Source organism: Accipiter gentilis, chromosome 17, assembly GCF_929443795.1.
Source record: "Accipiter gentilis chromosome 17, bAccGen1.1, whole genome shotgun sequence".
NCBI classification, from domain to species: domain Eukaryota; kingdom Metazoa; phylum Chordata; class Aves; order Accipitriformes; family Accipitridae; genus Astur; species Astur gentilis.
In genome coordinates this window covers 25,422,139-25,446,776 of record NC_064896.1, presented here as the reverse complement: position 1 = coordinate 25,446,776, position 24,638 = coordinate 25,422,139, and the positions used below count along the sequence as shown (strand labels likewise).

Here is a 24,638-nt window from a genome sequence, read left to right as displayed (position 1 = left end):
AAAAAAAAGAATCTTGTCATACCCTCGTTTTATAGAGGGAAACAGAGGCACGAAAAAGCAACTGATTTCTCGGCTTTACCGCAGACAAAGCACAGAGAAGAGGTGGCAATAACCAGGATCCCTGACTAACAAAAACACTAATGCTGAAGATAATTTACAGAGATTTCATAAACAAACTAACTTGTTTGTAAGCAAAGAATGGCGCTGCTGTTGTAACTGTTCTGAAATGGTACTTGTTTCTTGAAATGGGTGTTAAGAGTCCAGAGGAATGAGTGTTGGGTCAGGGAATTGCACCCTACAGTTCTGTCCTCAGTAAACCTGCCAGTTCTCTTTGTCTTTGATCATAAACTCCTTTTGTGCATATTATATACCAAATAGAAGTCGCAGAGAGATGGATGATTTGAGTCAAACTTAATGATGACAGTTTCATTCCTGAGCACGGCAGCATATTTATTTATATCTACGTACATATATATATATGCGTATAAAAAAATTTAAAAATTACTTTTGTTTTTGTCTTTGAGAGTCCCCTTTCTTGTGCTTCTCATTTTCAGCTGAAAGGGAAATTGTCAGAATAAGATATGAATTTGAGATTTTTGTCTCGCTCTCCCCTCTTTGGTGCTTTGGAATGATACTGTTGGTGACTCCGTTCACTTGTTTCACAACGTCCTTCTCTTCCAATCTTTGGTTGCTGTCTAGTCAGGTAGTATTTACCATAACATTAAAGCAAAAGCAGGTTCTGTCTGATGTACTTGAATGGGGGATTTAGGAAAGCGATGTGTGCAAGAAAGCCATGTTCTTTGCAAATTAGTCATAATCTCCTCTGATTTTAAAGAAAACGTGAGCCCGCTTTCCAGGCTCGCTTCCCAATGCGAACACCAAGTGCTCCAAAGGATGATCTCTTCTGAGGGAGAAGGAAACCCAAGATAACTCACTACTGACAGAATCTTAAGGATTTTTCCATCCGGACTAAAAGATTTTTGTACCTTGACAGAAAATCAATGCTTTCTCATTCTTATTAGGCCTGTAGCAACATCATCTATAGACATCTCTACACCAGGGGAAAACTTCATTTAAAGTTCCCATCGTTGCAGCCATATTGCTGCTAAAAAACTTGGGATTCCTCATGCAGATGAGGTTCCCTTAGTCCTCCTTGTGCTAGCAGCATCAGGATGTCTCGTGAAGGGCAGGTTCCCATGGTCAGATTTGTTGCTAACTGTTCAAATTATATCAGCTCAGAAGAAGCTGACCTCTGCTTTAAGTACGGCTGTGGGAAAGCAGCTTTATCAGTGCTAAATCTTTCAATATTGCCAGCATCTGTACATCTGCAGGAGTGGTAAATACAACGATTTACATCACCAAAGTCCTAGAACAACATGGCAGAGTATAATCTCTGGTGTATTTTGGGGAAACACGTTTGTTACCACTGGGAAATCTTCTGTTTATACTTGAAATGCTGAGAAGGTAATCGACTAATTTTGGCAATTGAGTCGGAATGTTCTTGTGTGTATGTGAGCTTATCGCAAAGGCATTCTCATTATAGTTTGAATACAAACACGTGAAAGCTAATGGCAATAACTAATAAGAGCGGTAAGAGGAGGGAGAGATTATGGAAAGGGTGTCTCTTAAAAGAAAGCAGCGTTCAACTGCCTGCTAAGCACTTCCTTGGAGGGTGGCTCGATACTTTTTTTTTGTGGCTGACCCAGCAGCCTGAGCACCGTGAGACCAGAGTGGCAAGAATCCGGCTGTGGTACAGTTTCTTGAAAGATGAAGGAGAGAACAGGCGGTCCTTGAAGAAGCCTGGCATTCAGAATATGTTAGGCTTCTGAAAATTGGCAAGGAGCTGAAGTAAATTACCAAGCAGAGCTAGGGACCAACGTAAACTAACAAGTATAAATGTAAGCCTGAATTTATCAGCTAAAGCCAGGCACATTTGTGTGAGAGTTTCTTGCTAACAGCAAAGAGTCAGCGAGTGATACATCGCTTTGATGCTCTTTAAAAGAAAATGGTTGCAATCCATATCGTTCTGCTGTCAAATGTATTTGAGAAATAGGAAACGTCTGTCGGATATATGTTCTGCAAACAGTTATCCACGGTGTTGCAGAAGTATGTGGTTTGAAGGGTTCCTTGGAATCCACTATTCAAATCTGTATGTGTCCTGAGTTATCTTGAAAATGGCTGCCATTCTGTACTATGGCAAAGTGAGGACATTGCAGAGGTTGACTTTAGCCTGGCGAAGCCTTTGATCCTGTTGCTCTCGATGGAGAGGCTCCTCCAACGGTCTGAATTCAGAGTCTGTAAAAATGAGCATTTTTCTTGTGTTTTAGAGGCACTACTTTTCTCTGTGGCCTATAGGAGGTTAAATTTAGCCCGTAGTCCTTTGAACCCCTCTTATTCAGTGCTATATTTAAGCAAATCCTTAATTCCAGAAATGCGTCTTTTAGCTCTCAGCGTATGGATACTAGCCCGATGATTGCAGTTGCATAAATGAAGACTACCAAGAAGGGTTCCACGTTCTGATTTTTTTACTCTGCCTGTTATCCTTTGTATGGTTTTAAGAAATTTCCTTGTATCCTCTTGATTCCACGGAACAAAACTGTAAATCCACAGTGCAAAAGCGTAGAATATCCAGGTGTTCTTTTTGCAATCCTACTGCATGAGGGAAGCTCCTAGTAATTGCAGGAAGAAGTGAGAAACTTCAGGGTCAGGTAGCTCACCACCTCTAACTGATGCTTCACTAGACCAAAATGTAGCAGGAGAGTAAAGTGCAGGAGCTGCAGCAAATTAGGCTCAGTGGCAGCAGTTAGAGTTGCTGGATGGAAGGAAAATATGGCCCATTTGTCTGGGAGCCTCTTTGGGGTTCGATGGCATGAACGGTGCTCTAAAAATGTAAAATGTTATTACATGCTATTAGAGAAGGAGTCAGCTCAGCATGCATTAGAGCAAGTGGTTGTGACAACTGAAGTGTGTATTTAAAGGACATGCTGTTAGGGCCCCTCTTGTGTTGTGTTCACTTACCTTGTATTTATGCTTATTGCTGTTGGTGATGGACGGTGATGGACGGGTTAGTCTTCACAGCAGATATTTTTCTGAGATAATCCTCTTCATGTGTTTTTTGTCATAGCCGTACTTTGCCTCCTCATGGATTCTTTTTTTCCTTTTTTTTTTTTTTTTTTTGGATCTAAATAATCTACTGTCACCACGCACGCATTGTTGAGTTTTGTGATTGAAGCAGACCCATAGCTGACTCGCACACCAAACTCCCAGCAGTCAGCCGTTGTGGCAACCTTGTTATTCCACTTGCTTTTCAAATGCCCCATCATCACACTGAAAAGCTCACTGTCTCTCTTGAATTTTTTTTTCCCTTTTTTTTTCTCCCCCTCCCACCCCCCCCCCTCCTTGTAGAGCATGATGAGTGTGGCAGCGGACAGCATAACTGTGATGAGAATGCAATCTGTACTAACACTGTCAGGGGACATAGCTGCACCTGCAAACCTGGATATGTGGGGAACGGGACCATCTGCCGAGGTAAGTCTGTTCCTCTAGAAACACCATCAAAGTGGCAGACTCTATTAATATTTTCTGACAGTCTCCTACGTTCTGGTAACTTGTGATGGCTGGATTCTGTCAATGATTTGCTGTAACATCTATCATCTGGCAAATGGAGTATGCATGGAGATGATGGGAATTGATTTGTGCATAACTTCTCGGCAAGAAGGAAAGATTTTTTGGAATGCTAGAAGAAAAGAACTTTTCATTTGCTGTCACCAAATACTGTCATTTGAGCTGGTATCATTCAGCTTTTAATGAACTAATGTTCATTGTTTTATAAACTGTGGATGGTATGTGCTATCACCTGTGGCTTTTAAAATTTAATCAGATGCCTTTTAAATTGGGATAATTGTCTTTTATGCTAACATCATATGGTTGTTATTTGACTACTCACACTAGAATAAAGATTTTATTTTTTAAAAAACTTTACCTTTAAATGTGTACTTTGAAGACCTCTCTGGTATGTAAGCAACAAATACTGATAGCCAGCCATGCCTTCTGTGAAGTGGTAGATCATTTATTTAGGGTGGGGTTTTTTTGTTTTTGTTTCAGTAGAGAAAGAGAAGCAAATATCTTACACAGAGACAGAGGAGGAAATTTATTAAATAGTTGGCTTAGTGAGGGCTATGTCATGAAGTACTACTGAATTGTAACTTGTGTTTAGGAATTATTTGTCTCATAAAAAGCTATTTTTTGTCTTGTCTGGGATTGCATACTTTCTGACTTTCTAAGCAGAATTGCAGTAATAGAAAACTAACTTTTTTTTTCTTTCAACTATTTAAATTGAGGAATGTACTGGGTAAAATATTCTGTACGGTTTGGGGGCATAAGAGGCTGGATATTAATTTTTCAGAATGTTGTACATTGGCCAAGCAATTCCTTAAAGGAGGAAGAAGATTGATGTCATTCCTGTTTCAAGCTTAAGTTCTTCACCAAGATTAGCCTGTCAACTGCTGAATTAGCATATACCATCTGATTGCTTTTTGGTATGACTTTCTTTAGGTACTGTCCATCTGCCCAAGAGCATCCCTGTATTTAAAACCGTAAAATGGTTTGTAAAGATTTAAGAAGGAATACAAAAATGTCATGAAAATGGTGGGCAAGTTAGACCTTCATCTGTTTATATTGAAGGTCAACAGGTGATACTGGGGACAAATTTATTGTAGTATGTTTTCAGTCTTTGATTACAGTAAATGTAAATTGCAGCACAGACAACTATAGTTAGAGGGAAGTCTGAGTGAACAGCCTGTCTGTGATACCTTTTTTTTTTTTCCTGAGGGTAATACAACAAGACCATCCCTTAATCATATTTCTTTGAAACAGGAATGTTTGGATTAGTTCATAAAAAAACATGTTTTCACATTGGTTGTTGTCATTGGCACACCTGGATATTTGGTTTAATGTGCCAAAAACTCAAAGTGAAACTCCCATTGCATATTTATTCGTCTAGTAACGTTGAACTAATGAAATTGCACTGGAGAAATGCAAGAATGTTTTTACCCTCAAATTTCTGTTGACATCCGAGTTGTGGATAAAATATATATTACATATATTTTTTAGTATGCCTTGAATTGCACATGTGAATGTAGTTACAGTTGCCTTTTTGAGATAGATGTACATGGAAACAGAGGAACCAAAGTGCATTCTTGTATTCTGACTGGGAAGCATAAATTGAAAAAACTGGAGATTGTAGAAAGGGTTTTGCAGTCTAATAATTATGAAAGTCACTAGGGATAAGAATAATCTGGCACTGCATGGAATAGTTACTACTGCAAACCAGCTAATATTAGAACCGTGTGCATTTTGGTAAATAATGAAACACTCAGTGTAAAATAGTGGTCTGAGTTTCGCAGCCTGTGGTCGCTTGAGGCTTTTACAAGTCTGGAGTGCCAATTTAAGAAACGTTCCCATTCTGCCCATGGTAGCACCAGATGCACCACTTTTGCCTCTTTTTTTTTTTTTTACCAAGTTTAATGGTGGTACGTTATCAGTTACCAGTCATAGCAGTTTCCTCGCGCAAATGCCAGGGTTGGCACAAGGGAAGAGGTGCGAACGTGTCGGGACAACTATAAATGGCTTATGTTGTCTTGTAGTAATTTTGGGGCTTTATCTTCAGGCAATATAGATTGGAAAAAAATCGATATAAGCCAAGGTGGTAAGTTTACTGTAGTACCGTCTGAAGATATGATAAACATTTCTCCTTGAGTCGTCTGTAAGTGCTTTATAAATGTTTACATGTTACAGATGTGCACATACACAAAACTGTTGTTCCGACTACTTCCGAAATAACCAATCTCTGCAGTTCAAGAAGAAACCTTGCTAATATTGTCCAACAAAACCATAAATAGAAAAATAGTAATTTAATGATGAGAGAAAAGGACTGGCTTTGTGCCTGATTCTACAATCTATTTCAACAATCTATTTTAGCAATGTTATAAAAAATAAGATCAGAGTAATGTTCCTTTTTGAATTTACTGGATAACACTGCGATAGTCTTTATAATAAAACCAGAATGCTGTTACTTGTCTTTTAGAAAAGAAGATGTATGTGTAGTTAAATTAAATTGCATGGTGAACTACTGGTAAACATAATGAAACGACTCTGGCAGGACTTTGTGATGTTTGCATTTTTTGTGAAAAGTTATGGAGAAATAAAAAGGACAGAAATAATCTGGATATGAATATTATGATTTCTGGGGATTTGGAAATAAAAACAAAACCCAAATGTTGGAGAGGAAAGCAAATATTTTTAAAAAATCTGTATAATCACGCTGTCATACTTGAGTAGAAAAAATAAATTTCATGCATAAGGAATTGCTTTACTGTAAATGTGGTAGACTAGACTATGTAATTAAGGACTGGATTGTGTCAAACTAGATGTGGAAACTGTCATGAAGGAAGGTGGTGGAAAAGAGCGCAGACCGAGACCAAATGCACTTCTGCATTAAAATAGATACTGCCATAGTTTAAGTGACATAAAAATGGAAAGAGAAGCGGAGATGAACACAGGAAAATCTTTATAAATACGTAGTTACCAATACCTAGACTGCGAGACCATATAATAGAGACAAATAAGACTTATTTACTATGGATGCTCTCAATTTCACTGTAAGAAGTGGGCTTTAGCACCACAGAAAGGCACTGAAATTTTGGCAATATATCAGAACAGAATGAGGCTGAGATGAGCTGAAATGACAAGGCAGGACAATACTGTGCCATCACCATTAGTAAATTTGACAAAATACTGGACCCAGAATCAGATGGATTATATTTCAGGGTTTCTTCAGAAAATGAAAAGTAAAATGGGGAGATCTTTGCCGGAAGAAATTACGGCATTAAAGGCAAAGAACGGAGGTATAACTAGTTGAGTAGAGATTCCGAATCTACAGATTTGTTAAGTTGCTCTTCTCTATGAAGGAAACTTTGAAAAAAATTCAAAAAGAACTAAGAGTGATTCAGGAAATAGAAGAAGTTGTAGGTGGGTAACAGAAGACTCGGGCCATGCCCATTTACTTGAATTGTGTACATGAAATACAGAATTCATAGGTGAGGGTGCAATAAGGACAATTGGAGCAGTTTCACTAAACTTCTGGATAGGATTTAATAGTGTACCATGAAGGCAATTAATTTAGGGTAGAAGGGAAAGGTAATAAAAAATGGTTTAGCAACCGACTGTTCCAGTTTTTAAAAAAAAAAAAAAAAAAAAAAAAAAAGAGAAAAAAAAGGTGTGGTGGGCAAATGACTACCTGGTACGACATGGCACTTTGCAGTGTGCCTGTCAGGATGGACCTTGTAGGAAATCGGAGTTTAGTGGCAGCGGTTAGATGAAAGAAGTCTTCTTTTCCTAGGACAGCCAGGTTTATGAATAACCCGTCACCTGTAGACAGGGTTGTGTGTGTGAGAGTAAAGCTCTGTCACGTATAAAATGAGTAAAACTCCCTGTCGTGACTCTAGCTGAAGAACTAGGGATATTGAATACAGGGACAAATACTATATTTAGACTATAAAGGCTCTTGGTGTGTGGACTGTTGCAGTGTTTCTGTGTGAAATCTTAGCGGGGCTGGAATCTGGGAGGCTGGAATATGCGTACAGGGAAAACATCGTTCTCTGCTTTTTGTCTTGATAAGTTCTAGTTCCAGTTCTGCTTGGCAGCTTTGCACCACATGCTGTGGACGTGACGTGTTGAAGTGGGATGTGCCGTTTGTTAAAACAGAAAGGACCTCGTGCTCCACCATCTACTTTACCGTAGCGAGATGGAAGCTAGAGAATATTTGCTGTGGGACGTACAGTCCTACGGTTTAGCAGAAGTTTATTATAGAGCTCGCCCTTGTACCACACACTGAAATCAAAGAAAGGAGCCAAGGTACGTTGAAACATGAGCAGATTTCCTAAAATAATTGGTGACATTTGGGATTAAATGCCTTAAAACAAACAAACAAAACCCCACCCATCAGATTTTGTAGGGACTATAGATCTGACTTTTCAGCACGAACAATGCACAAGACGCCATCAAGGTTTTGTTGCAATCGGTTGTTTTCTTTTTTACAAGGAGAAACTACGTGTAGTATACAAGCCTTGTCCTAGCTCTTGGTATTTTGTTCCAAATGTTTGTTTTAAAGTATCAATTCTGCCCATAGAAGTCCTTATATATTCAGAAAAATAGAAGTAGCCTTGAATATACTCGGGTGGTAAACAGGAGTAATTCTTCTTAAACACAGACATGGTGTGTGTGTGTTAATCTTTTTTTTTTTTTTTTTTTTTTTCTTATATCTCTGTAGCGGCAAATGAACAGAATGGCAATGAACAGAAGGCCAGCACTTAAGTGCAAATATTTTTCATTGTACTTGTATATTTTACTTGTGCAGTCTGTCTAACAGGTATATTTAGTGTGCTATTAATATCTCATTTAGTGGTTTCTACTGAAGTGTAGATTTATTAGAATGATTAAATGAGGTGGATTTAGTTACAGTCATAAACCTTAAAACAAATGCGTTGAGATATGACTGATGCCTGGGCAGAGAAACGTTAGGTATTGTGAAATAAAAATCAAAACAGTGTTTATTCTAATCAGTATTCAGGCTGTAGAATGGTTTATTTCTGCCAGAGTATAGAATATGATTTCCCCCTCCTCCCTCCCCTGTTACATTCTTCTGAAGCATTTCACAGGAGACACTTAAGGGATTACAACTCAGTGCATGGTGGAGTCTTAGAGATGAAAGCCATTCTTTTTCAGTGGCTCAGTTCTTCTGGTGTAATCTGGAAGTCCGCATTAGGTTCTTAATTGTACTCTAGTTCTTTGTATATATTTGCCCTGGAAGGTGTGTTTGGGCGTGCGGTTGTTACTGATGAACTTACTGGTCACTTTATGAATAACATGTTGGGAACCTGATATGAAAATTAACGAGATTTTGAACAGATACTCTTATCTTTTGTAAGGTAATGGGAATAATCATATGGAGTCTTTATTCACAATACACTCAGAATGTTTACTGATTACCAGAGTACGTCACAGGCTTGAAAATTGCTTCTGTTTGATGTAAATCAGTAAGTTGGCCTATTTTACGCTGTTTTAATCCCAAATTGTAATTGGATGGACGTGTTGTTTTAACAAATGGCAGTCTCGGAGCTTTCTTTCATTGCAGCTTTCTTGTTTCCAAGCAGGTATTTCTTTTTTAAAGTAATTCTTAGTCTGCAATATATTTCATAATCTGAAAGACGTGCCCATGAAGGAAACTGTCTGTCTTCCAATGTGTAGGCAGTATAGTGATGGTGTAGTAAATAGATGACTAAAGCCAAAGAAATTTTCATCTGTTAGGAAATTTCACCTGCTATGAAAAATAGTCAAGAGTATTTTTGGTAAGAGCTAAAGAAGAGAAAAACCCCAAACCAGTCTGTGGTTATTTCTGTGCTGGGTTGTCTGCTTTTTTTGTGTCCCTTTTACACTGACATCAGCAATGCTAAGGTAGATTAACTTTAAATGCCAGCAATGTGAGACAGTCGGACGTGCTGATATCTTGATATTAAAGCATATCAGATCACTGTAAGGTGACTAACTGCCACTTAGGTTTATGTTTTTCGCATGTCTGTGTGTCTGTTGGAGCTGGAGTTGAAAGTCTTTATGGAGCATTGGAGTACGTTATGAATAATATGTAGGCCGAGACTAAAGTGGAAAGGAACGAACACGTCTTTTCCTATAGCCTTCGATTTTTGTAGCTGTAAGGCTTTGTTTGAATCGTTGATGTGCCTTATCATGGCTTTAATTGCTGTTTTGGTGTAATATTCACAAATCTCAAGAAAGAAGATGGGAGTTTTGACTCATGCTGAGATTCTCATCTTCATTCTTCACAGTCTTGAGCTTTGTGTAGTTTTTTTTTTTTTTTTATACCTAATACATAGCGAATAAATCGCTGCAGAAGCAGATAAGTGCATTCGCGTGCATTTTGGTGTCACTTGGCACATGTGGAAAATGCCACGGCAAATGCAAGATGCTGGACAGTCACAGTTTTTGGGTGAAGCGTTCTAGATGTAACCGATTTAATAATTTTAACCCAATACAGAGTTACACAGCAGCACAATTAGATTTCTTACAGATTTTTCATTCTAAAACTAGCATGGTTGGAGTCAGAATCAAGACGGTATGATTGAAACCACTAAATTTTCAATAATACTGAAGTTTTAATGTAAGACTATTTGTATTTTTGTTCATGATTAGATAGTTATCAGGTGTGTATGTTTGTTATAATTGCCATGTTTGTGTCTGGATTTTGAGTTATATAAAATCCCTTTGTAAATTATTTGCCACATACTTTTTAAGGGCCTTCACTGCAAATGTTGTTCTTGGTTTGGTTTGGGACTCTGATTTAAAACAATTTTGATGAAATTAAGGTGATTTATGATAATTTTTTTCTTGCCCGTAGAACGTCGTCACCTAAATTTAGTCGTGCGAGATGTAAAAAATTCAGGCGTAATTAGTTTTGTATTAAGAGCTAAGCTATACATATCCACCACTATGCAGTTCAGTTTTACAGCCTCAGTAAGGGCACAATATTTCCTGCTGATTGGATCCTGTTCTGTGTGTGAGATTGTTCAAGATGATTTAGAATGCACATCAGTTATGGAAGTAGATGATTTAAAAACCATGTTTAATGTAACTTGTCAGAATCCAGATCCTGATCTGTTTGCTGTCATAGATTGTCTCCCCGCACTAGATTTATAGCTAATATAAAAAGAGTCTAGTGCTGATTCATGCTTGCTGAAGAAACGGTCCGGTCCAGAGCAACTGTTTTATCTGCATAAAAGGAGAGAAACCCTGTAGTTACCTGAAATATTTTAAAACTTCATCTGACAGGTTCTTCTGCTCGTATAAGTAAGTCTAAAGAGCTCATCAGACCTACTCGTGAATGTTTATGAGGGTTCCTAGGTTCAGATTCTGAATCAGAGATTCTCTCCTTGACTTAGTTGCTTATTGTGTCCTATTGCTTTGGTTTACATTTGTTTGTTTAGAATCAGCAGTTCCCTCTAGGATCATGGTCCTATATGGCATGTACTAAGGAATTGCAAAGCGTGGTGGGTTGACCCTGGCTAGACACCTGGCTAGACCAAGGCTGCTCTATCACCGTCCCCCTCAGCCGGACAGGGGGGAGAAAATATAACGAAAGGGTTGTGGGTCAAGATAAGGACAGGGAGAGATCACTCGCCAATTACCATCGCAGGCAAACCAGACTCGACTTGGGGAAACTAGATTAATTTATTAGCAATCAAATCGGAGTATGATAATAAGAAATAAAAACAAATCTTAAACCACCTTTCCCCCACACCTCCCTTCTTCCCAGGCACAGCTTCACTCCCGAATTCTCCACCACCTCCCCCCACAGCAGTACAGGGGGGGTGGAGAATGGGGGTGGGGGTCAGTTCCTCACACGTTGTCTCTGCCGCTCCTTCCTCCTCAGGGGCAGGACACTCCTCGCACTCTTCTCCTGCTTCAGCGTGGGGTCCCTCCCACGGGAGACAGTCCGTCATGAACAGCTCCAACATGGGTCCTTCCCACGGGCTGCAGTTCTCCACGAACTGCTCCAGCGTGGGTCCCTTCCCCGGGCTGCAGTCCTTCAGGCGCAGCCTGCTCCAGCGTGGGTCCCCCGCGGGGTCACAAGTCCTGCCAGCAAACCTGCTCCAGCCTGGGCTCCTCTCCCCACGGGGCCGCAGGTCCTGCCAGGAGCCTGCTCCAGCGCGGGCTTCCCACGGGGCCACAGCCTCCTTCGGGCATCCCCCTGCTCCGGCGTGGGGTCCTCTGTTCCCGGGCTGCAGGTGGAGATCTGCTCCCCCGTGGAGCTCCCTGGGCTGCAGGGGGACAGCCTGCCTCCCCGTGGTCTTCCCCACGGGCTGCCGGGGAATCTCTGCTCCGGCGCCTGGAGCACCTCCTGCCCTCCTTCTGCACTCACCTGGGGGTCTGCAGGGTTGTTTCACATATTCTCACTCTTCTCTTCCAGCTGCTGTCGTGCAGCAGGTTTTTGCCCCCTTAAATCTGTTCTCCCAGAGGTGCTACCACCGTCGCTGATAGGCTCGGCCTTGGCCAGCGGCGGGTCCGTCTCGGAGCCGGCTGGCATTGGCTCAGTTGGACATGGGGGAAACTTCTCGCAGCTTCTCACAGAAGCCACCCCTGTAGCTCCCCCCCACCCCCAAAAAACCCCACACCCAAACCCTAGCCACGCAAACCTAATACACAAGGTGATGACAAGTTAACGGGTATGTTCCCCACAATTTCCTGTGCAGTAAACCTGTGTTGTATAGGAACATGGGACTATTCCAATATTCATTGCTTTCTCTTTTAAAAGAGTAGTTAATAAAAGCAAAAACGTGAAGATTTTTGATGTCTGCACCATACATTATATTTTCTACACTGTTTGCGGTCACCTCAATCAGTAACTCCTCCTGCCTGCAGCAGGTCTCTGTCCCAGAACCCCTTGAGGAGCCCAATCCAGAGTCTCCTGAAGTCCAGAAGCAGCTTTCTAATGTTGCTAGAGTGGTTCATTCATGCCCCCGAATTAATACTTTTTTCTTCCCTCCTGCAGTATTGAAATCTAAAATTGGAACAAAAAATATCAATTATTAAGTTCTCAAACACACCCTTCATTCAAAGATCTTATCCGCTATGCTCTACTGCTTTTTTGACAGCGGAGGAATAGACACCATGGTCAGTCATTTGGTCTGCAGTACTGTCTGCTTCAAACTTGTAATCCTTACGATGTGTGAAAACCAGTCTGTTTAGATCTGTGACTCTCCTGGCCTGCCTAGGAGCTTGCCGTGCCATCATTTGGAACAAAGTACTTATTTTTTCATGGCGGGTGGGAAAAATCAGTTCGGTAAGAGCATCTTGAAATATATCACTGCACAAAGCCTATATTGCAGCTTTGGCTTGACTCTGCGCTGCAATAGGAGCTCAATAGCAGCACTGGGCTCTCTCGTGAAATCAGTTACAGTGTGCAACCATTGCAGGATTAACGTATACGGAACAGGCACATTAAAAGGCAGGAGGATGCCAAAACCGTGAAATTCTTTCTATTCCCTGTAGAATATAACCAAACAATATTAAAAACTGAACATGTAAATATCTTGCCCAAGTGTAAAATAAGAGCATTGCAGTTATTATTTTTGGCAACAGGAGAGCTACTATGCTGTCACTCCAATGCAGAAGGAAGTACTTTTTCACACAGTACATAATTAATGTGGAGATCCCTTGGTCACAGGGTGGTGAGGAGGCTAGACAGATTGAAAAAGCTGCTGCCCGTAGGAAGAAAATCCCAATCAGTGGATGCACGGTGTTTGGTTTGAGGAAGGTCATGGGGAATCCTTAGGAAGTGTCGCAAGATCCTTGCCCTGTTCTTTCCCTTGACATTCATTATGGACTGTAGTCAGAGGATGCTGGGCTAGTAGGCCCTCTGGAATCACCTAGTTGATTTATTTTTATGTTCTTCTGGCTGAGATTGTTATTAGAGCAATCGCTTTTTTTTGGTAAGGATAATATTAGCCATTTAGTTATGTACTTTTTATTTGTACAAAGGGGCCAGTGAGATTTTCAGAGGGGGTTTGCAGGGCTGTTCTTTACCATAGCAGTGGAATAGACTCCAGCCAGAAAACTTCTTTCAGCCTTCTGTTCCTATGAATTTCCCACACTACGGTAAACCAAGGTAAAAACATTAAGTGATTTGTCAAATGTGACACACGCAGTCAGTACCTGATCCAGGATTCAGACGCCGTTCCCAGACTGACAGGTCTGTTTCTAAACCATTGGGCTGTGATTTCTCCACAGAAACTATCAAAAGTATTTTAAAAATACCTAAGGAACCAAACCAAAAGAAACATTAAGACTCCAAAATCAAGCATTTGTGGATATTTAATATTTAGGTCACCTGTTCAGTCTTAAATCACTTGCATCCACTGCTGAAATACAGTCCTTACTGATAAAATCACAGGTGGTGTGGGGTTTTTTTGGTCCCTCTGCCTTGTTCAGTGCACGGTATAAACACAGCAATCAGTGAAGAAGTTGAAGTCCTGAAAGTAGGTATTCAGTGTTTATTATTTTTGCCGTTCATTGTGTGATCCTATTACTATTAGCTGCTGTCCCAGTATCTGTACTGAATTTAGGATGTTACCAGGTCCTTCAGAAACCAATCTATATTGTTCTTATCAGTTGATTGCAACAGAGTAAAAATGTACCTTAGCCGCCTTTACATCAGCTCTCCGCTATCAGCGTAGCGTGGCGGTTTAGTCGTTGGAGCATTTGACCAGGTTTTCAGGAGGGGCCTGTAACACTCTTTTATGTTTTTCCGTGACTCGAGGAGGATGATAGTACTCTTTGTGGTCTTGCCATTGGAGGAGGATGTGGGACAAGGGGTTCAGTTCCAGGTTCCCAGGCAAGTGTGTTAGAGTTGACTTTCCTCTCTGCAGCTCCTGCAGTCCTCGTTGTTTTCCCATTCCCTCTGTTCCCCAGCTACACCCGTCCTCTGGCTCTTTGTCCTCTCCTGCTTTGGTGTTCCTCATGCACCATCGTGAAATGTGCTGAATGCTGGAAGAATATTAAGAGGGCTTGAGTAAACATTTGATGAGATGATTCAGAGATGTGGCAAAAAGCACATCCTTCAAATCTCTGTGTCAAAGTGGGGGCCCAGGGACAGGGGAAAGTCTAGGAAAAAACCACCACCAACAAAAAGCAAACCACAAAACCCTACCTGTTACTTCTTTTGAGAAATAGATGGATTTTCTTGCTACAATGCATTTTCTGGTAGATATCCAGCGTAGGAAAAACGCAATTACAAATGGTTTACTTGACCGCATTACTGAAAATAGTATTTTATAGTGAGGAAAACTTGAATTGCCTTCCATGTAGGTATTGCTTACTTAGTTCGCATGAGTTACGTTGGCTGGCTTACTAGTTTTGGAGGTTGCATTTAGTGGTTGGGCACTGGGAACGGCAAGTCTGGAAGCCACGCAGGATGTTTGATGGGATAATTTGCATGTTTTTATCTGGAAAGAGTCTCCAGTTCAGCTGTTTCACAGTGGTGCTGGTGTTTTAGCCTCTGCAACATGCTGAAAAGTTGAGGCACCCCTGTGTGTGTATAGAGTTCTTATCTAAAGTGTTCAACGATAAAAATAATAAATGTGGCTATGCTAAGCGAGCATATGCTAAGTACAAGACTAATGGCAAGCTTAAACAGTATACTGTGAATGGTACCTGAAAGAAATGTTGACGTGAAAAAGAATCTATTGCAGAACCTACTAGAAAAAACAAATGGTGCTTTGAAGATTGTATCATCAAAATGAATTATTAGGTGAATGCAGTACACGAACTACAAGAAGAATGTGAGTTAAAATAGCTTAGAACACATTACGTGCAGAGGGAATTAGAAGTTAAAGTAAACTAAGTAGAGGTGGGAATTGAAGGGGTCCCACTTTTCAACGTGAGTTAAAATTCAGTCATCCAAGAGTAAAAATGAACAATTTGTATGTCATAAAAACTAAGAGTTTTTATTTATGTATTCCTGAAGGGCTAGAGCTGCGTGACCTATGTTGTTATTCTGCTGATAAATACTCAAGCATCTTAGTGTGTCACCTTGATGGCGCTTGCAGTTTTCTCTCTCCCTTTTTTTTCTTTTTTTTTTTTTTTTTTTTTTTTTTTTTTTTTTTGTTGTGTGCCTAAAGAAGGGAATTGTCAGGCTGGATTTTTGAAGCTAAACTTCAAAACTGACTACTTATTTGAAGGCTACGTGCTACACAGGCACACCGAGCAGGGCTTGAAATTTTAAAATGATGTAAAATTCACAAATGCACCTTTGTTGTTTACAAAAGTAAAAGCAATGCGCATCCGTATCTTTGTGTATGTCCATTTTATCCGTCTTCCCCTGTAGCCTGTTAATTATGTTGTAGCCTCAAGCGTATACGTACATGCCTCCCATAGATTATGGCACGGGTTTGCTGCCACTGATGAACAGACCGGATAACGTTCTCCACTGTCACTTGCACTATTAAAATGTATCCGCCCATTCCCTCGAGCATATGATTTCGCAGTGTCTGATGGCTTTGCGAAGGAGCTGCTGTGAGTGGAAAGCCCTGGGATGGAATAAAATGGCAGTTGGGTGTGGAGCTACTAGAACACTTGCAGAGTTTAAGTAGGCAATATCCATTCCCCTGCATTAATTATAATGGTTTACGGATGCTCATTAATATGCCACTTTTATTACTGAGACACATGGCTGTACTGCTTTCCTGACACCTATTATTTCCTCCCTCTGAACAGAACAAAGGAAACAATAGTCGTCTGACATTGCCTTGACATACGTTATTTTCCAATAAAAGATTGAGGTAATCAAATCAGTCCTGCGTGCACAGCGCAGTATTCCCTTAGCCTTTGGAGAGAGGCAAGTGAGAAAATTCTTAATGTGGTAATTTTAGACCTGACTGAGCAAGGTATGTGTCTAACTAAAAGTAAGTGATTGACTCCAATGAGACTACTTGCATAATTAGGCACTTAGTTTTTTGGTTTCATGCTGAATATGCTTTGCGGTGTTTATATCGCACAGGTTAGAATAAACACAGACAGCGAGCATTCATCTTTTGCTGTGGGTATCCGGGGGAGGTTGAATTCATCGTATCTGAAGAAAGGATAACTGAATAGCCAAATCTACCTATCGCTTATCTTTGAATACTTGGCAAATAGAGTGGGCTTAGAAGAAGGTTTAGAAACTAATTTTCGGTGGCATCACAGAGAAGTAGTCGGAGCCAAAATAAAAATGAGTGGGAATCTGTAAGTGGTTGCTAACGGTTATTGCCAAGTGATTTTGAGTGCTCCATTACTTATTTATTCATTCTTTTTCTGCCGTAAAAGCCCTGGAATTTGGAAGTAGCTCAGATGTTAAAGTTTGATCCACTGAGTATTTGTACCCGTTGCATTAAATGTTCATCAGGTGAAAGAAAAAGAAACAAAAAATCACCTTGCACGCAGCTGGAGTGGAGGACAGGCAATATACTTCCCATCCTACGTCTGCTTGCTGTAATCACTAACACAGGGAGTTATGCATCCGTGCTCTTGCTTTTCTGCTCCCATGTTTCCCACGTGTTCAGTTGTGGGATGAGAGTGATAAAGACGGGAAACCTCTCTTGCTTGCCTTGATTGGCGGGGACCTGTGCGGCCTGAGGCAGGAGGCTCTTTGTGGCAGTCAGTGCTTTCTGTGGGACTCCCTGGTAGACTCTTGGGACACTTGGGCATGAGGACGTTGGGGTTGGGAGTCCCTGCAGACTGAGGCAGATTGTTTTCCGCTTATTCCAGGTGACAGCACCTCATTCTGTGCCAAAGGCTTACGTGTCGTCTCAAGGTTTCTGTGCAAAACACAGGTTCCTGGCGCCTCTACTGGGGCTCGGTGGGTAGGCTGGAGAGACGAGCTGAGGACGAATGCTGAGTGGCATTTGCAGATATAGTTGGCTACGTTCTGCCCGCATTGCATTTGAGGCACGCGAGTGCTTTTTCGGATCTTTCCCTATGTGTTTTTCCTGTACGTATTACTTTTATTACTGTTCCTATCGGTCTGAATGTCTACTGGGGAGAGTTACACCTAGTGATAGAGTAAATTATACCTAATGCATGAAATCAATTGCGGGAAAACAAGTGTAATTAACGGTCACTGATAAAGGTAGATGTTAGAAATTTGCAAGCAGTGTTTCTTTGTGCCGAGTACTTAAAACTGAAGATTGCACATTAAACAGAAGTATGATATACATCTTGAAATATAATTTCAGGTACTTTTATGATGTGTTTCTAAGCTCTGAACTGTGATTTTTGTATAGGCTTCAAAATCTTTTATATTGCTGCGTTCCAGCAGTCAGTGAGAAATATGCTGGCCTTCAGCGCAAATAAACTGTGCTGTAGAATGTGACTGAGCTTAATAGTAGCAAACCTGGCATAGTGTACTTGCATCTGAATATAGTTATTTAATTGTTCTTTAAACCTTAAATGTTCTTTCTGACACTGTGACCCCGATGAACCTTGTAAACTGTCTCCTAGGTCATACCAGACAGGTCCAGTCAGGCTCCCATCTCTTCTAGGTAGGCATGCTAGGCACATGTTAATAAGGTAATATATAAGCGGACAGGTAGTCTGTTCTTGCCTTGAAAATTACATTTGACAGATAATATTTCAAACTGCTGCAAGAGCTTAAGCTGTTACTTCTCATGAAATTGTGCAGGCATCGCGAGAAAAAGCGTCTTCGTTAAGAATTTGTTTGTGCCATTTAAAGGATACACGCACTCTTCTGACACCACTGTTTATTTGTAGCATACCGCAGTGCTGAAATGCTCTGCAGGACTGATTGCTCTGAAGTGTCATAGGTTGCATTCATGTGTCTCATATTGGCAACTTCAACATACTGCAAAAGCAACATTTATCTCCACTTTGCGGAGCCACTTAAGCTCTTCTCTCATCCACAGACTGACTCTGCTGTACAAGGACGAAACTACTTGTAATATAAGGGAAAAGATTTTAACCCTGCAGCTGGTAACACATTAGTTTATAAAATGTGCAGTAGGTAGAGGATGCTGAAGTTGGTGCCTATGCAGGCAGTTATTCGCATTTATGTGGACGGTGACATTTGTTCCTGAGAACTGTTGAACACGAGTTCAGAGGCTTTAACACGGCCTTTTTAGCGTGTGTACGCAGTGATAAATGGCCGTAGATGTGGAAATGTCAGAAAAGCAAGCGGTCTTACTAGAGAGGAGGAAAGTAGAAACTTTCATGCAACGATATTTGAATTCCGCTTACGCTTAGCAAAGGGAGAAGACCGAGACCATCTCCACATCGCGCAGTGGAGCGTGGCCCAGTATCGTGGGCAGCTCGGATTGTGCCGCGACGGTCTCTGGAGCATTGTGCGAGGTCCTTTTTTTTCTTTGTATTTAGTAACCTGAAGTTAATTTAAGATTTTCTGTCATGTTTCTGCTATTATTTTTATGTAATTAAGATGCTAATATAATTACCAGTTATTGTTGAACCCGGCCTGCCCGCCTTTTTGTGAAAGTCCCCAGTTAAATAATCAGCCTTATTCAGTCACGTTAGGTATTTCTCATTAAACTGTAATAATTTGAAAAGTCTTCCGGTAAGTCAGGTGAGACTTTCTCATGAATGTATGGTAATTATATTGGTGATAGATCATATAAAAATATCTTCTGCTAGCAGGGTTATTTGCATTTCACTTGCGATGTCGACTAGCTGACATGAAATCTCTTTTTATTGCGTTATTTCAAGGATGCAGGGAAGTGAGTACTGGGTATAAAACAATGTGAAGACGCATAGATCTTGTAAGTTTGAACCAACATGAAGCTGAATGTGATTTTTGTTTTCCAAGCCCAAAATCAGTGTAGACGTTTGGAAGGTTCAAATCTGATCCTCAGCAGCTGCAGATTGTATTTATTAATCTCATTACATAGCTGTGCATTTGAGCAGCGCTGAAGGAAGCGTTTGTGCAACACAACTGCGATACTGCTGTTATGTTTGTGTTGTGACTGCTGCATTGCCAAAATACAGTTTTATTGCAAGTCTGCTTCTTCAAAACTGTATGTTAGAAGCCAGAATTTGTATTGTTAAATGAAATGTAGGAAATTCAAGTACATTTCAGTACGAAACAGTAATAATTTGTTGAGCTGGTCAATTGCTTTAAAAGAAATGAGAACTATATAACCCACAAATCAAGAAGAGAGTTGACTCTAGCTTCTTTTGACATGAAACTGTTTTCATTGTGTAGTTAAATGCATACCATGATCAATTCTTAAGATGTGGAGCAGCTTTCGTGGCTTGTGTCACTTGAATAACTTCCACTTTGTAAGTATAAGAATAAATCACAAAATGATCTATTAGGAAGCCTGTAAGGCCCAATACCACAGTGTTGTTGCACTGAGTTGTGTGTGATTGTGACAGCAATTACTTGGATTTTGGGACAAGGGAAAACTATGATTTATTAATGTTTTGGTTTTTTTGACTGAGGCATTTGCGATGCTGTATAACTTCCCTATATTGATAATGTGTTCTATGCAGTTTCTGTGTTAGGACAAATTTTCTGAAACCAACACCAGCTTTTGTGGTGGTGTTTGTAGAATCAGAGAATTGGTTAGGTTGGAAAACACCCTTAAGATCATCGATTCCAACCGTAAGTGGTTGTGGTGATCAGATGAGGGCGATACTAAACCTGGCTTGTTGAATGCAGGCTATACGGATGGGCTGTCTTTGCTTTCATCGGCCTTTTTCATGGGATCCCGTCAAATCCAGGTTATGCGAGCTCTACCGCTGCCGAGTTGCTTGGTCCCTGTATGCTTTTGTGTAATGTCATCAACGTTGACTTGGTAAATATATAGGCTGAAGGAGAATCGGGCAAGTTCAGTAGCTCTGCGAGACAGATACGGAAGCCTCCTCCACGGTCTGCTCATCGAGTCAGTCGGATCGGTCAGATCCAAATTGTCTCCTCTGCCCTGCAGGAGCTCCAACTTCTCCAGTTGTTCGATGCTTCTGTACACAGAACAAACGGAGACTATATTTTGTACACATTGTTGTCAGTGGCTTAGAACACCAGTTAATAAGGGCACGGAAGCGAGTTTGTTACTAATGCCTGTCACTGCCCGCAGCCATCACTGCAGCGTGTGGACTGGTGAGAAGCAGAGGACAGGGTAATCCAAGGAAGCAACATAACGCAGTTGTCTGATTCCCTTCTTGTCTTATATTTTCCCTTCTGAATTTAATGACACAGTCAGTCGACAGACTCTAGCCCTTGGAGTTATTTCGAATTGTCTTTGATTTTCTTTTTTTTTTTCTTCTTTTTTCTTTCATTTCTTTGTGACTTCCAAATTGCTGCCATCGTTGCCCAGGAGCCTCTGCTGAAAGGGCAGGACCCGTGGACTGTCCTGCGGGTGTCCTTTGTATTGGTTCACGGAACAACCAGCTAACTGAGTTGCAGAGCAAAAGTTTTAGGTTTGCTCTTCCACAGAATGAAGCATAGTAACTGTTTCAGTGCATTTATTTTCCACTAGCTCCAGTAAAGGAGTATATTAAGGTCACTTTTTCTCCCGAGTCTCCCAGCTGGCAACATAAAATGTTGCTTCACCACCAGGAGAGCATTTCTTTTGCTGTCATGTGATGTTGGGGGTTAGCCTTGCTTTTTAGCTGATTGGGTAGAAGGATACCTCAGTGTATTTGGTTTATTGATTTTTGAAAAATACATGCTGTGAAATTAAATGAATAGCTAAATGCTAAACTGTTAGGAAGAAATGCCGCTTTAGTGTCTTTTAGGTTAGAATTTATCAAGACAAATACTTCCCATTTTAAATTCAGCGTACCACCACAGACCAAATAGACAATTATTTTCAAATGGGTTTTTCTTTGCTAGTTGATTTAGTGCGAATGAAATCTAGATTGACAGCCCTTAAAGGCAGAAGTCCTCAACTCAGTTTATACCTAGTGTAACACTGACAGTAAGAAGGAGAACTGCCATTCCCTTGGCAAGGGGCAGGCTATAAACTCCAGGAGACCTAGTCTTCGATGGCCAGCAGCAAACTTGTAAAAGGTGGTCAATTATTTTCATTAGACTTTGCTACCGGGCCACCGCTAAAAGGATTACTTTATTTTTACAGTCTGTTTTAGCGTTAGAATCTTTATCTTCCTATCTGCATGAACCTCTATGTCTTTCTCGTGCTTCTTCACTTTTGGTTCTACACCCTCCGTTTCCTCTTCGAAAGCAAGAAACTTTTGAATATTCTGGTCGGAAACTTACATTTCAGAGTTTGTCACAAATAGTTGGTCACAGAATGTCAATTTTACACATTTCAGGAAAGACATTTTTTCTTGATTACTTCTTTTCCAACATTAGAAGCATCTCTAATTGTGAACTTTAAATAGGAGTACAAGCGTGGCCAGCTTGTACAGTGAGAAAATGTTTAATTTCCAATTAAGTATTGGGGCAGCGATGCCTTGGGGGCAGAAAGGCAAGAGGGGGGAGGAATTTTGTCACTTTGCTGACTGGGTGATTATTAGCAATAGGAGATACTGAAACTTAATTAGAGTTTCTGATCTGGAACAGTGTATTAGGTTTAATTATGTCTGGAAGTCTTGTATTTTACAGTTTTTCTTTTAATTAAAATGTATGAATTTAAGAAGCAAACTTGTAAATCTTACAGTCTGGGCAGACCAAGAGCAAGAAGAGACTATGTTGTCTACATCATGCCATATTAAAAAAAATACCAGTGGTAAAAGCTGAGGAAGGTGGTGGTGGTGGGGCGGAAGACTGACTTAAATATCTGACCTGTAAGAAATGAAATGAATTCTAATAGCGTACAAAGCTAGGCTTCTTGGCAGAACTCCAGCCAATACCAACGCGATCCGATCCGTTCATCCTGTTCTGTGTTTGTCATGGGGTCGCACTGCACTGTTGATAGTCCCATCTTTGATGTGATCCAATATGGAGAGCATTTAGAATCATGCAAAGGCGATCCCTGAGTGTCCTGCGGAAATTCCAGTTGCTGTCCAGCATTGATGAGCTCCAGACATCTGTATCTCAGCAGAGGATAAAACAATCCCTCTGCTAGATTTTTACAGCATGGTTTCAGGTTTAGGAGCGTTACCGAGTACGATGCTGCGTGAGATAAAGCATACGGTTTAAAACACACAAATTAAAAATGAAAAGGATGAAGTAATATAGGGAAATGCACACTTACAATGATGAAAGTACTACTCTTAATTACTCGCGATAACAAAATATAGTAATAAAACTGACACCCACTACAGTATGAACTTAAGTGATCAGCCTCAGAGTTACTTCTTACATTTTAATCTATCCTGAAAGGGAGTGATCCACCACTAAGACGTAGCTGACGGTGGTGATAGATGCAGACCATTTCAGCAATTCTCTCTGTCTTGACAGCTCTACTCACTCATCTGTGGCGCTTAGACCGCTGGGATATATCTCCCTGGGGTTTGTTTTGTAGCTCAGCAGATTTTGTCTCTCAAGTGATGCTTTTGTTTTATGTAGTAAGAGACCGTGTTTATTCCTCCTTGGAGCCTGGATAGAAATGGCACAAATAGAGTAACTCCTCACGCAAACTAAGTTCAGCTTGTTCTTTTTTTTGGTTTCTGACCTTCAAGTGACAGCAGGTCTATATTTAGCACAGTTCAGGATTTTAAGTGGAATGTAGGTGCTAATACATCTTTCATTGAGCAGAAAGAGCCAGAAACCGGGCATGAGGTGGGGTGTAGGCATTTGAGCTGCATTACTATACCTTGTGGAGTTGGACAGGACACTGAAGCGTGGAGAAGGCAAGCAAACGGAAGCCATAAGCAGGTTATGAGGAATGGCTGATGTGCTTCTAGGGTTGTGAGGGGCTTTCTTCAGTTGTGGGAAAGACGAGGAAGACAGCCGTGCACTACTGGGGCAAACCGGTAAGCCCTAATACCCTACTGCGTTCCAGGGATCTCTGTGCTGCTGCTGAAGTTTCGGCGCTATTATTTTCATTATGTCCCTCTCCCTGGGGTCATGAAATGCCATTCTTAATTGCAAGTACCTAAGAGTAGCTTCATATACTTCATAGAGACAATATACTGATAAAACTTGTGTTGGATTAAAAGCCTGTGTGTTAGAGCAACATAAGGGAAGAGAATAGATGCCCGAGAACAAAAGTGAGATCCTCCTGGGTGGGTGACAGTGAACCGGTGGTTTTGTTCTGTTTAGAGTCTCTCTTTGGGTTTGGCATAGGTGCGGGCAGTCTGCTTGTGCATGTCTGGAGAGCAGGGCAGGCATACGGAAACAAAAGGTTATTGTTTGGAAGTGCAGGTATTGTTTTGTGGATGACTGTTGAAAAATAAGTAGAGCCAAGGTTTGTAAACTCTGGATTTTGGTGACATTGACATAAACTGTAACTTTAGGACCTTACTGCTTCCTGTGTTGTCTTGGTTTAAGTTGCAGAGCTGAATATCATAGTACAGCGAATAGCAGTTCAGAAGCTTGCGGGGGAGAAAAGGACCGAAACCCATCTGAAGTTATGACAGTGATATGTTTATAGAGTGCAATGGTTTCTACATCGTCCTGTTGCACCGGTCACCTAAAGAAGTAAGGTCTTGGGAATCATTGAAATTCAGTGAGAGAAAGTTTTTTAACGAGAGGCTTGCAATTGTTGAAAAAATCTTCACGGATCTGGGCTTTGGTTTAGATTCCTTCTTGTCATCTTTACCAGTGCAGAATGTCTTCGTGTTGTATATTTCTAGCAATTGTGAACGGGGAATAATTTATTATTGCTTGCGTTACATGGCAAAACTGTGTCTCGAGCACAAAAAAATGGTGGAGAAACTTACAAATGGCTGACAACACCACCCGCTGTAGTACAACAGATGTTTCCTTTTTTAGAAACTCGATCATTGTATCCTACAGTGACTTAAATGAGTTACAGCAAGGTTAAAACTTTGTCCTCTGTAATGTCCGTAATTCACAGCTTTCTTGTAATAATATCGTATCGCTGGAGAAGTGATTCCCATTTGTAACATCTGAGTCTTGGACATGTTTAGAGATGTCCTCT

The 24,638-nt window shown here is 40.8% G+C and overlaps 1 protein-coding gene across 2 annotated transcripts in view; it reads left to right on the top strand.

Annotated features, from left to right (window-relative positions):
- Window positions 1-24,638, top strand: part of NELL1 (neural EGFL like 1) — a 299,533-nt gene that overhangs the window by 176,204 nt on the left and 98,691 nt on the right. For both annotated transcript variants that reach the window (XM_049821020.1, XM_049821021.1), the window contains exon 14: window positions 3,406-3,528. In XM_049821020.1, the coding sequence (XP_049676977.1) occupies window positions 3,406-3,528 (123 nt within the window). The remainder of the gene's footprint in view (window positions 1-3,405; window positions 3,529-24,638) is intronic.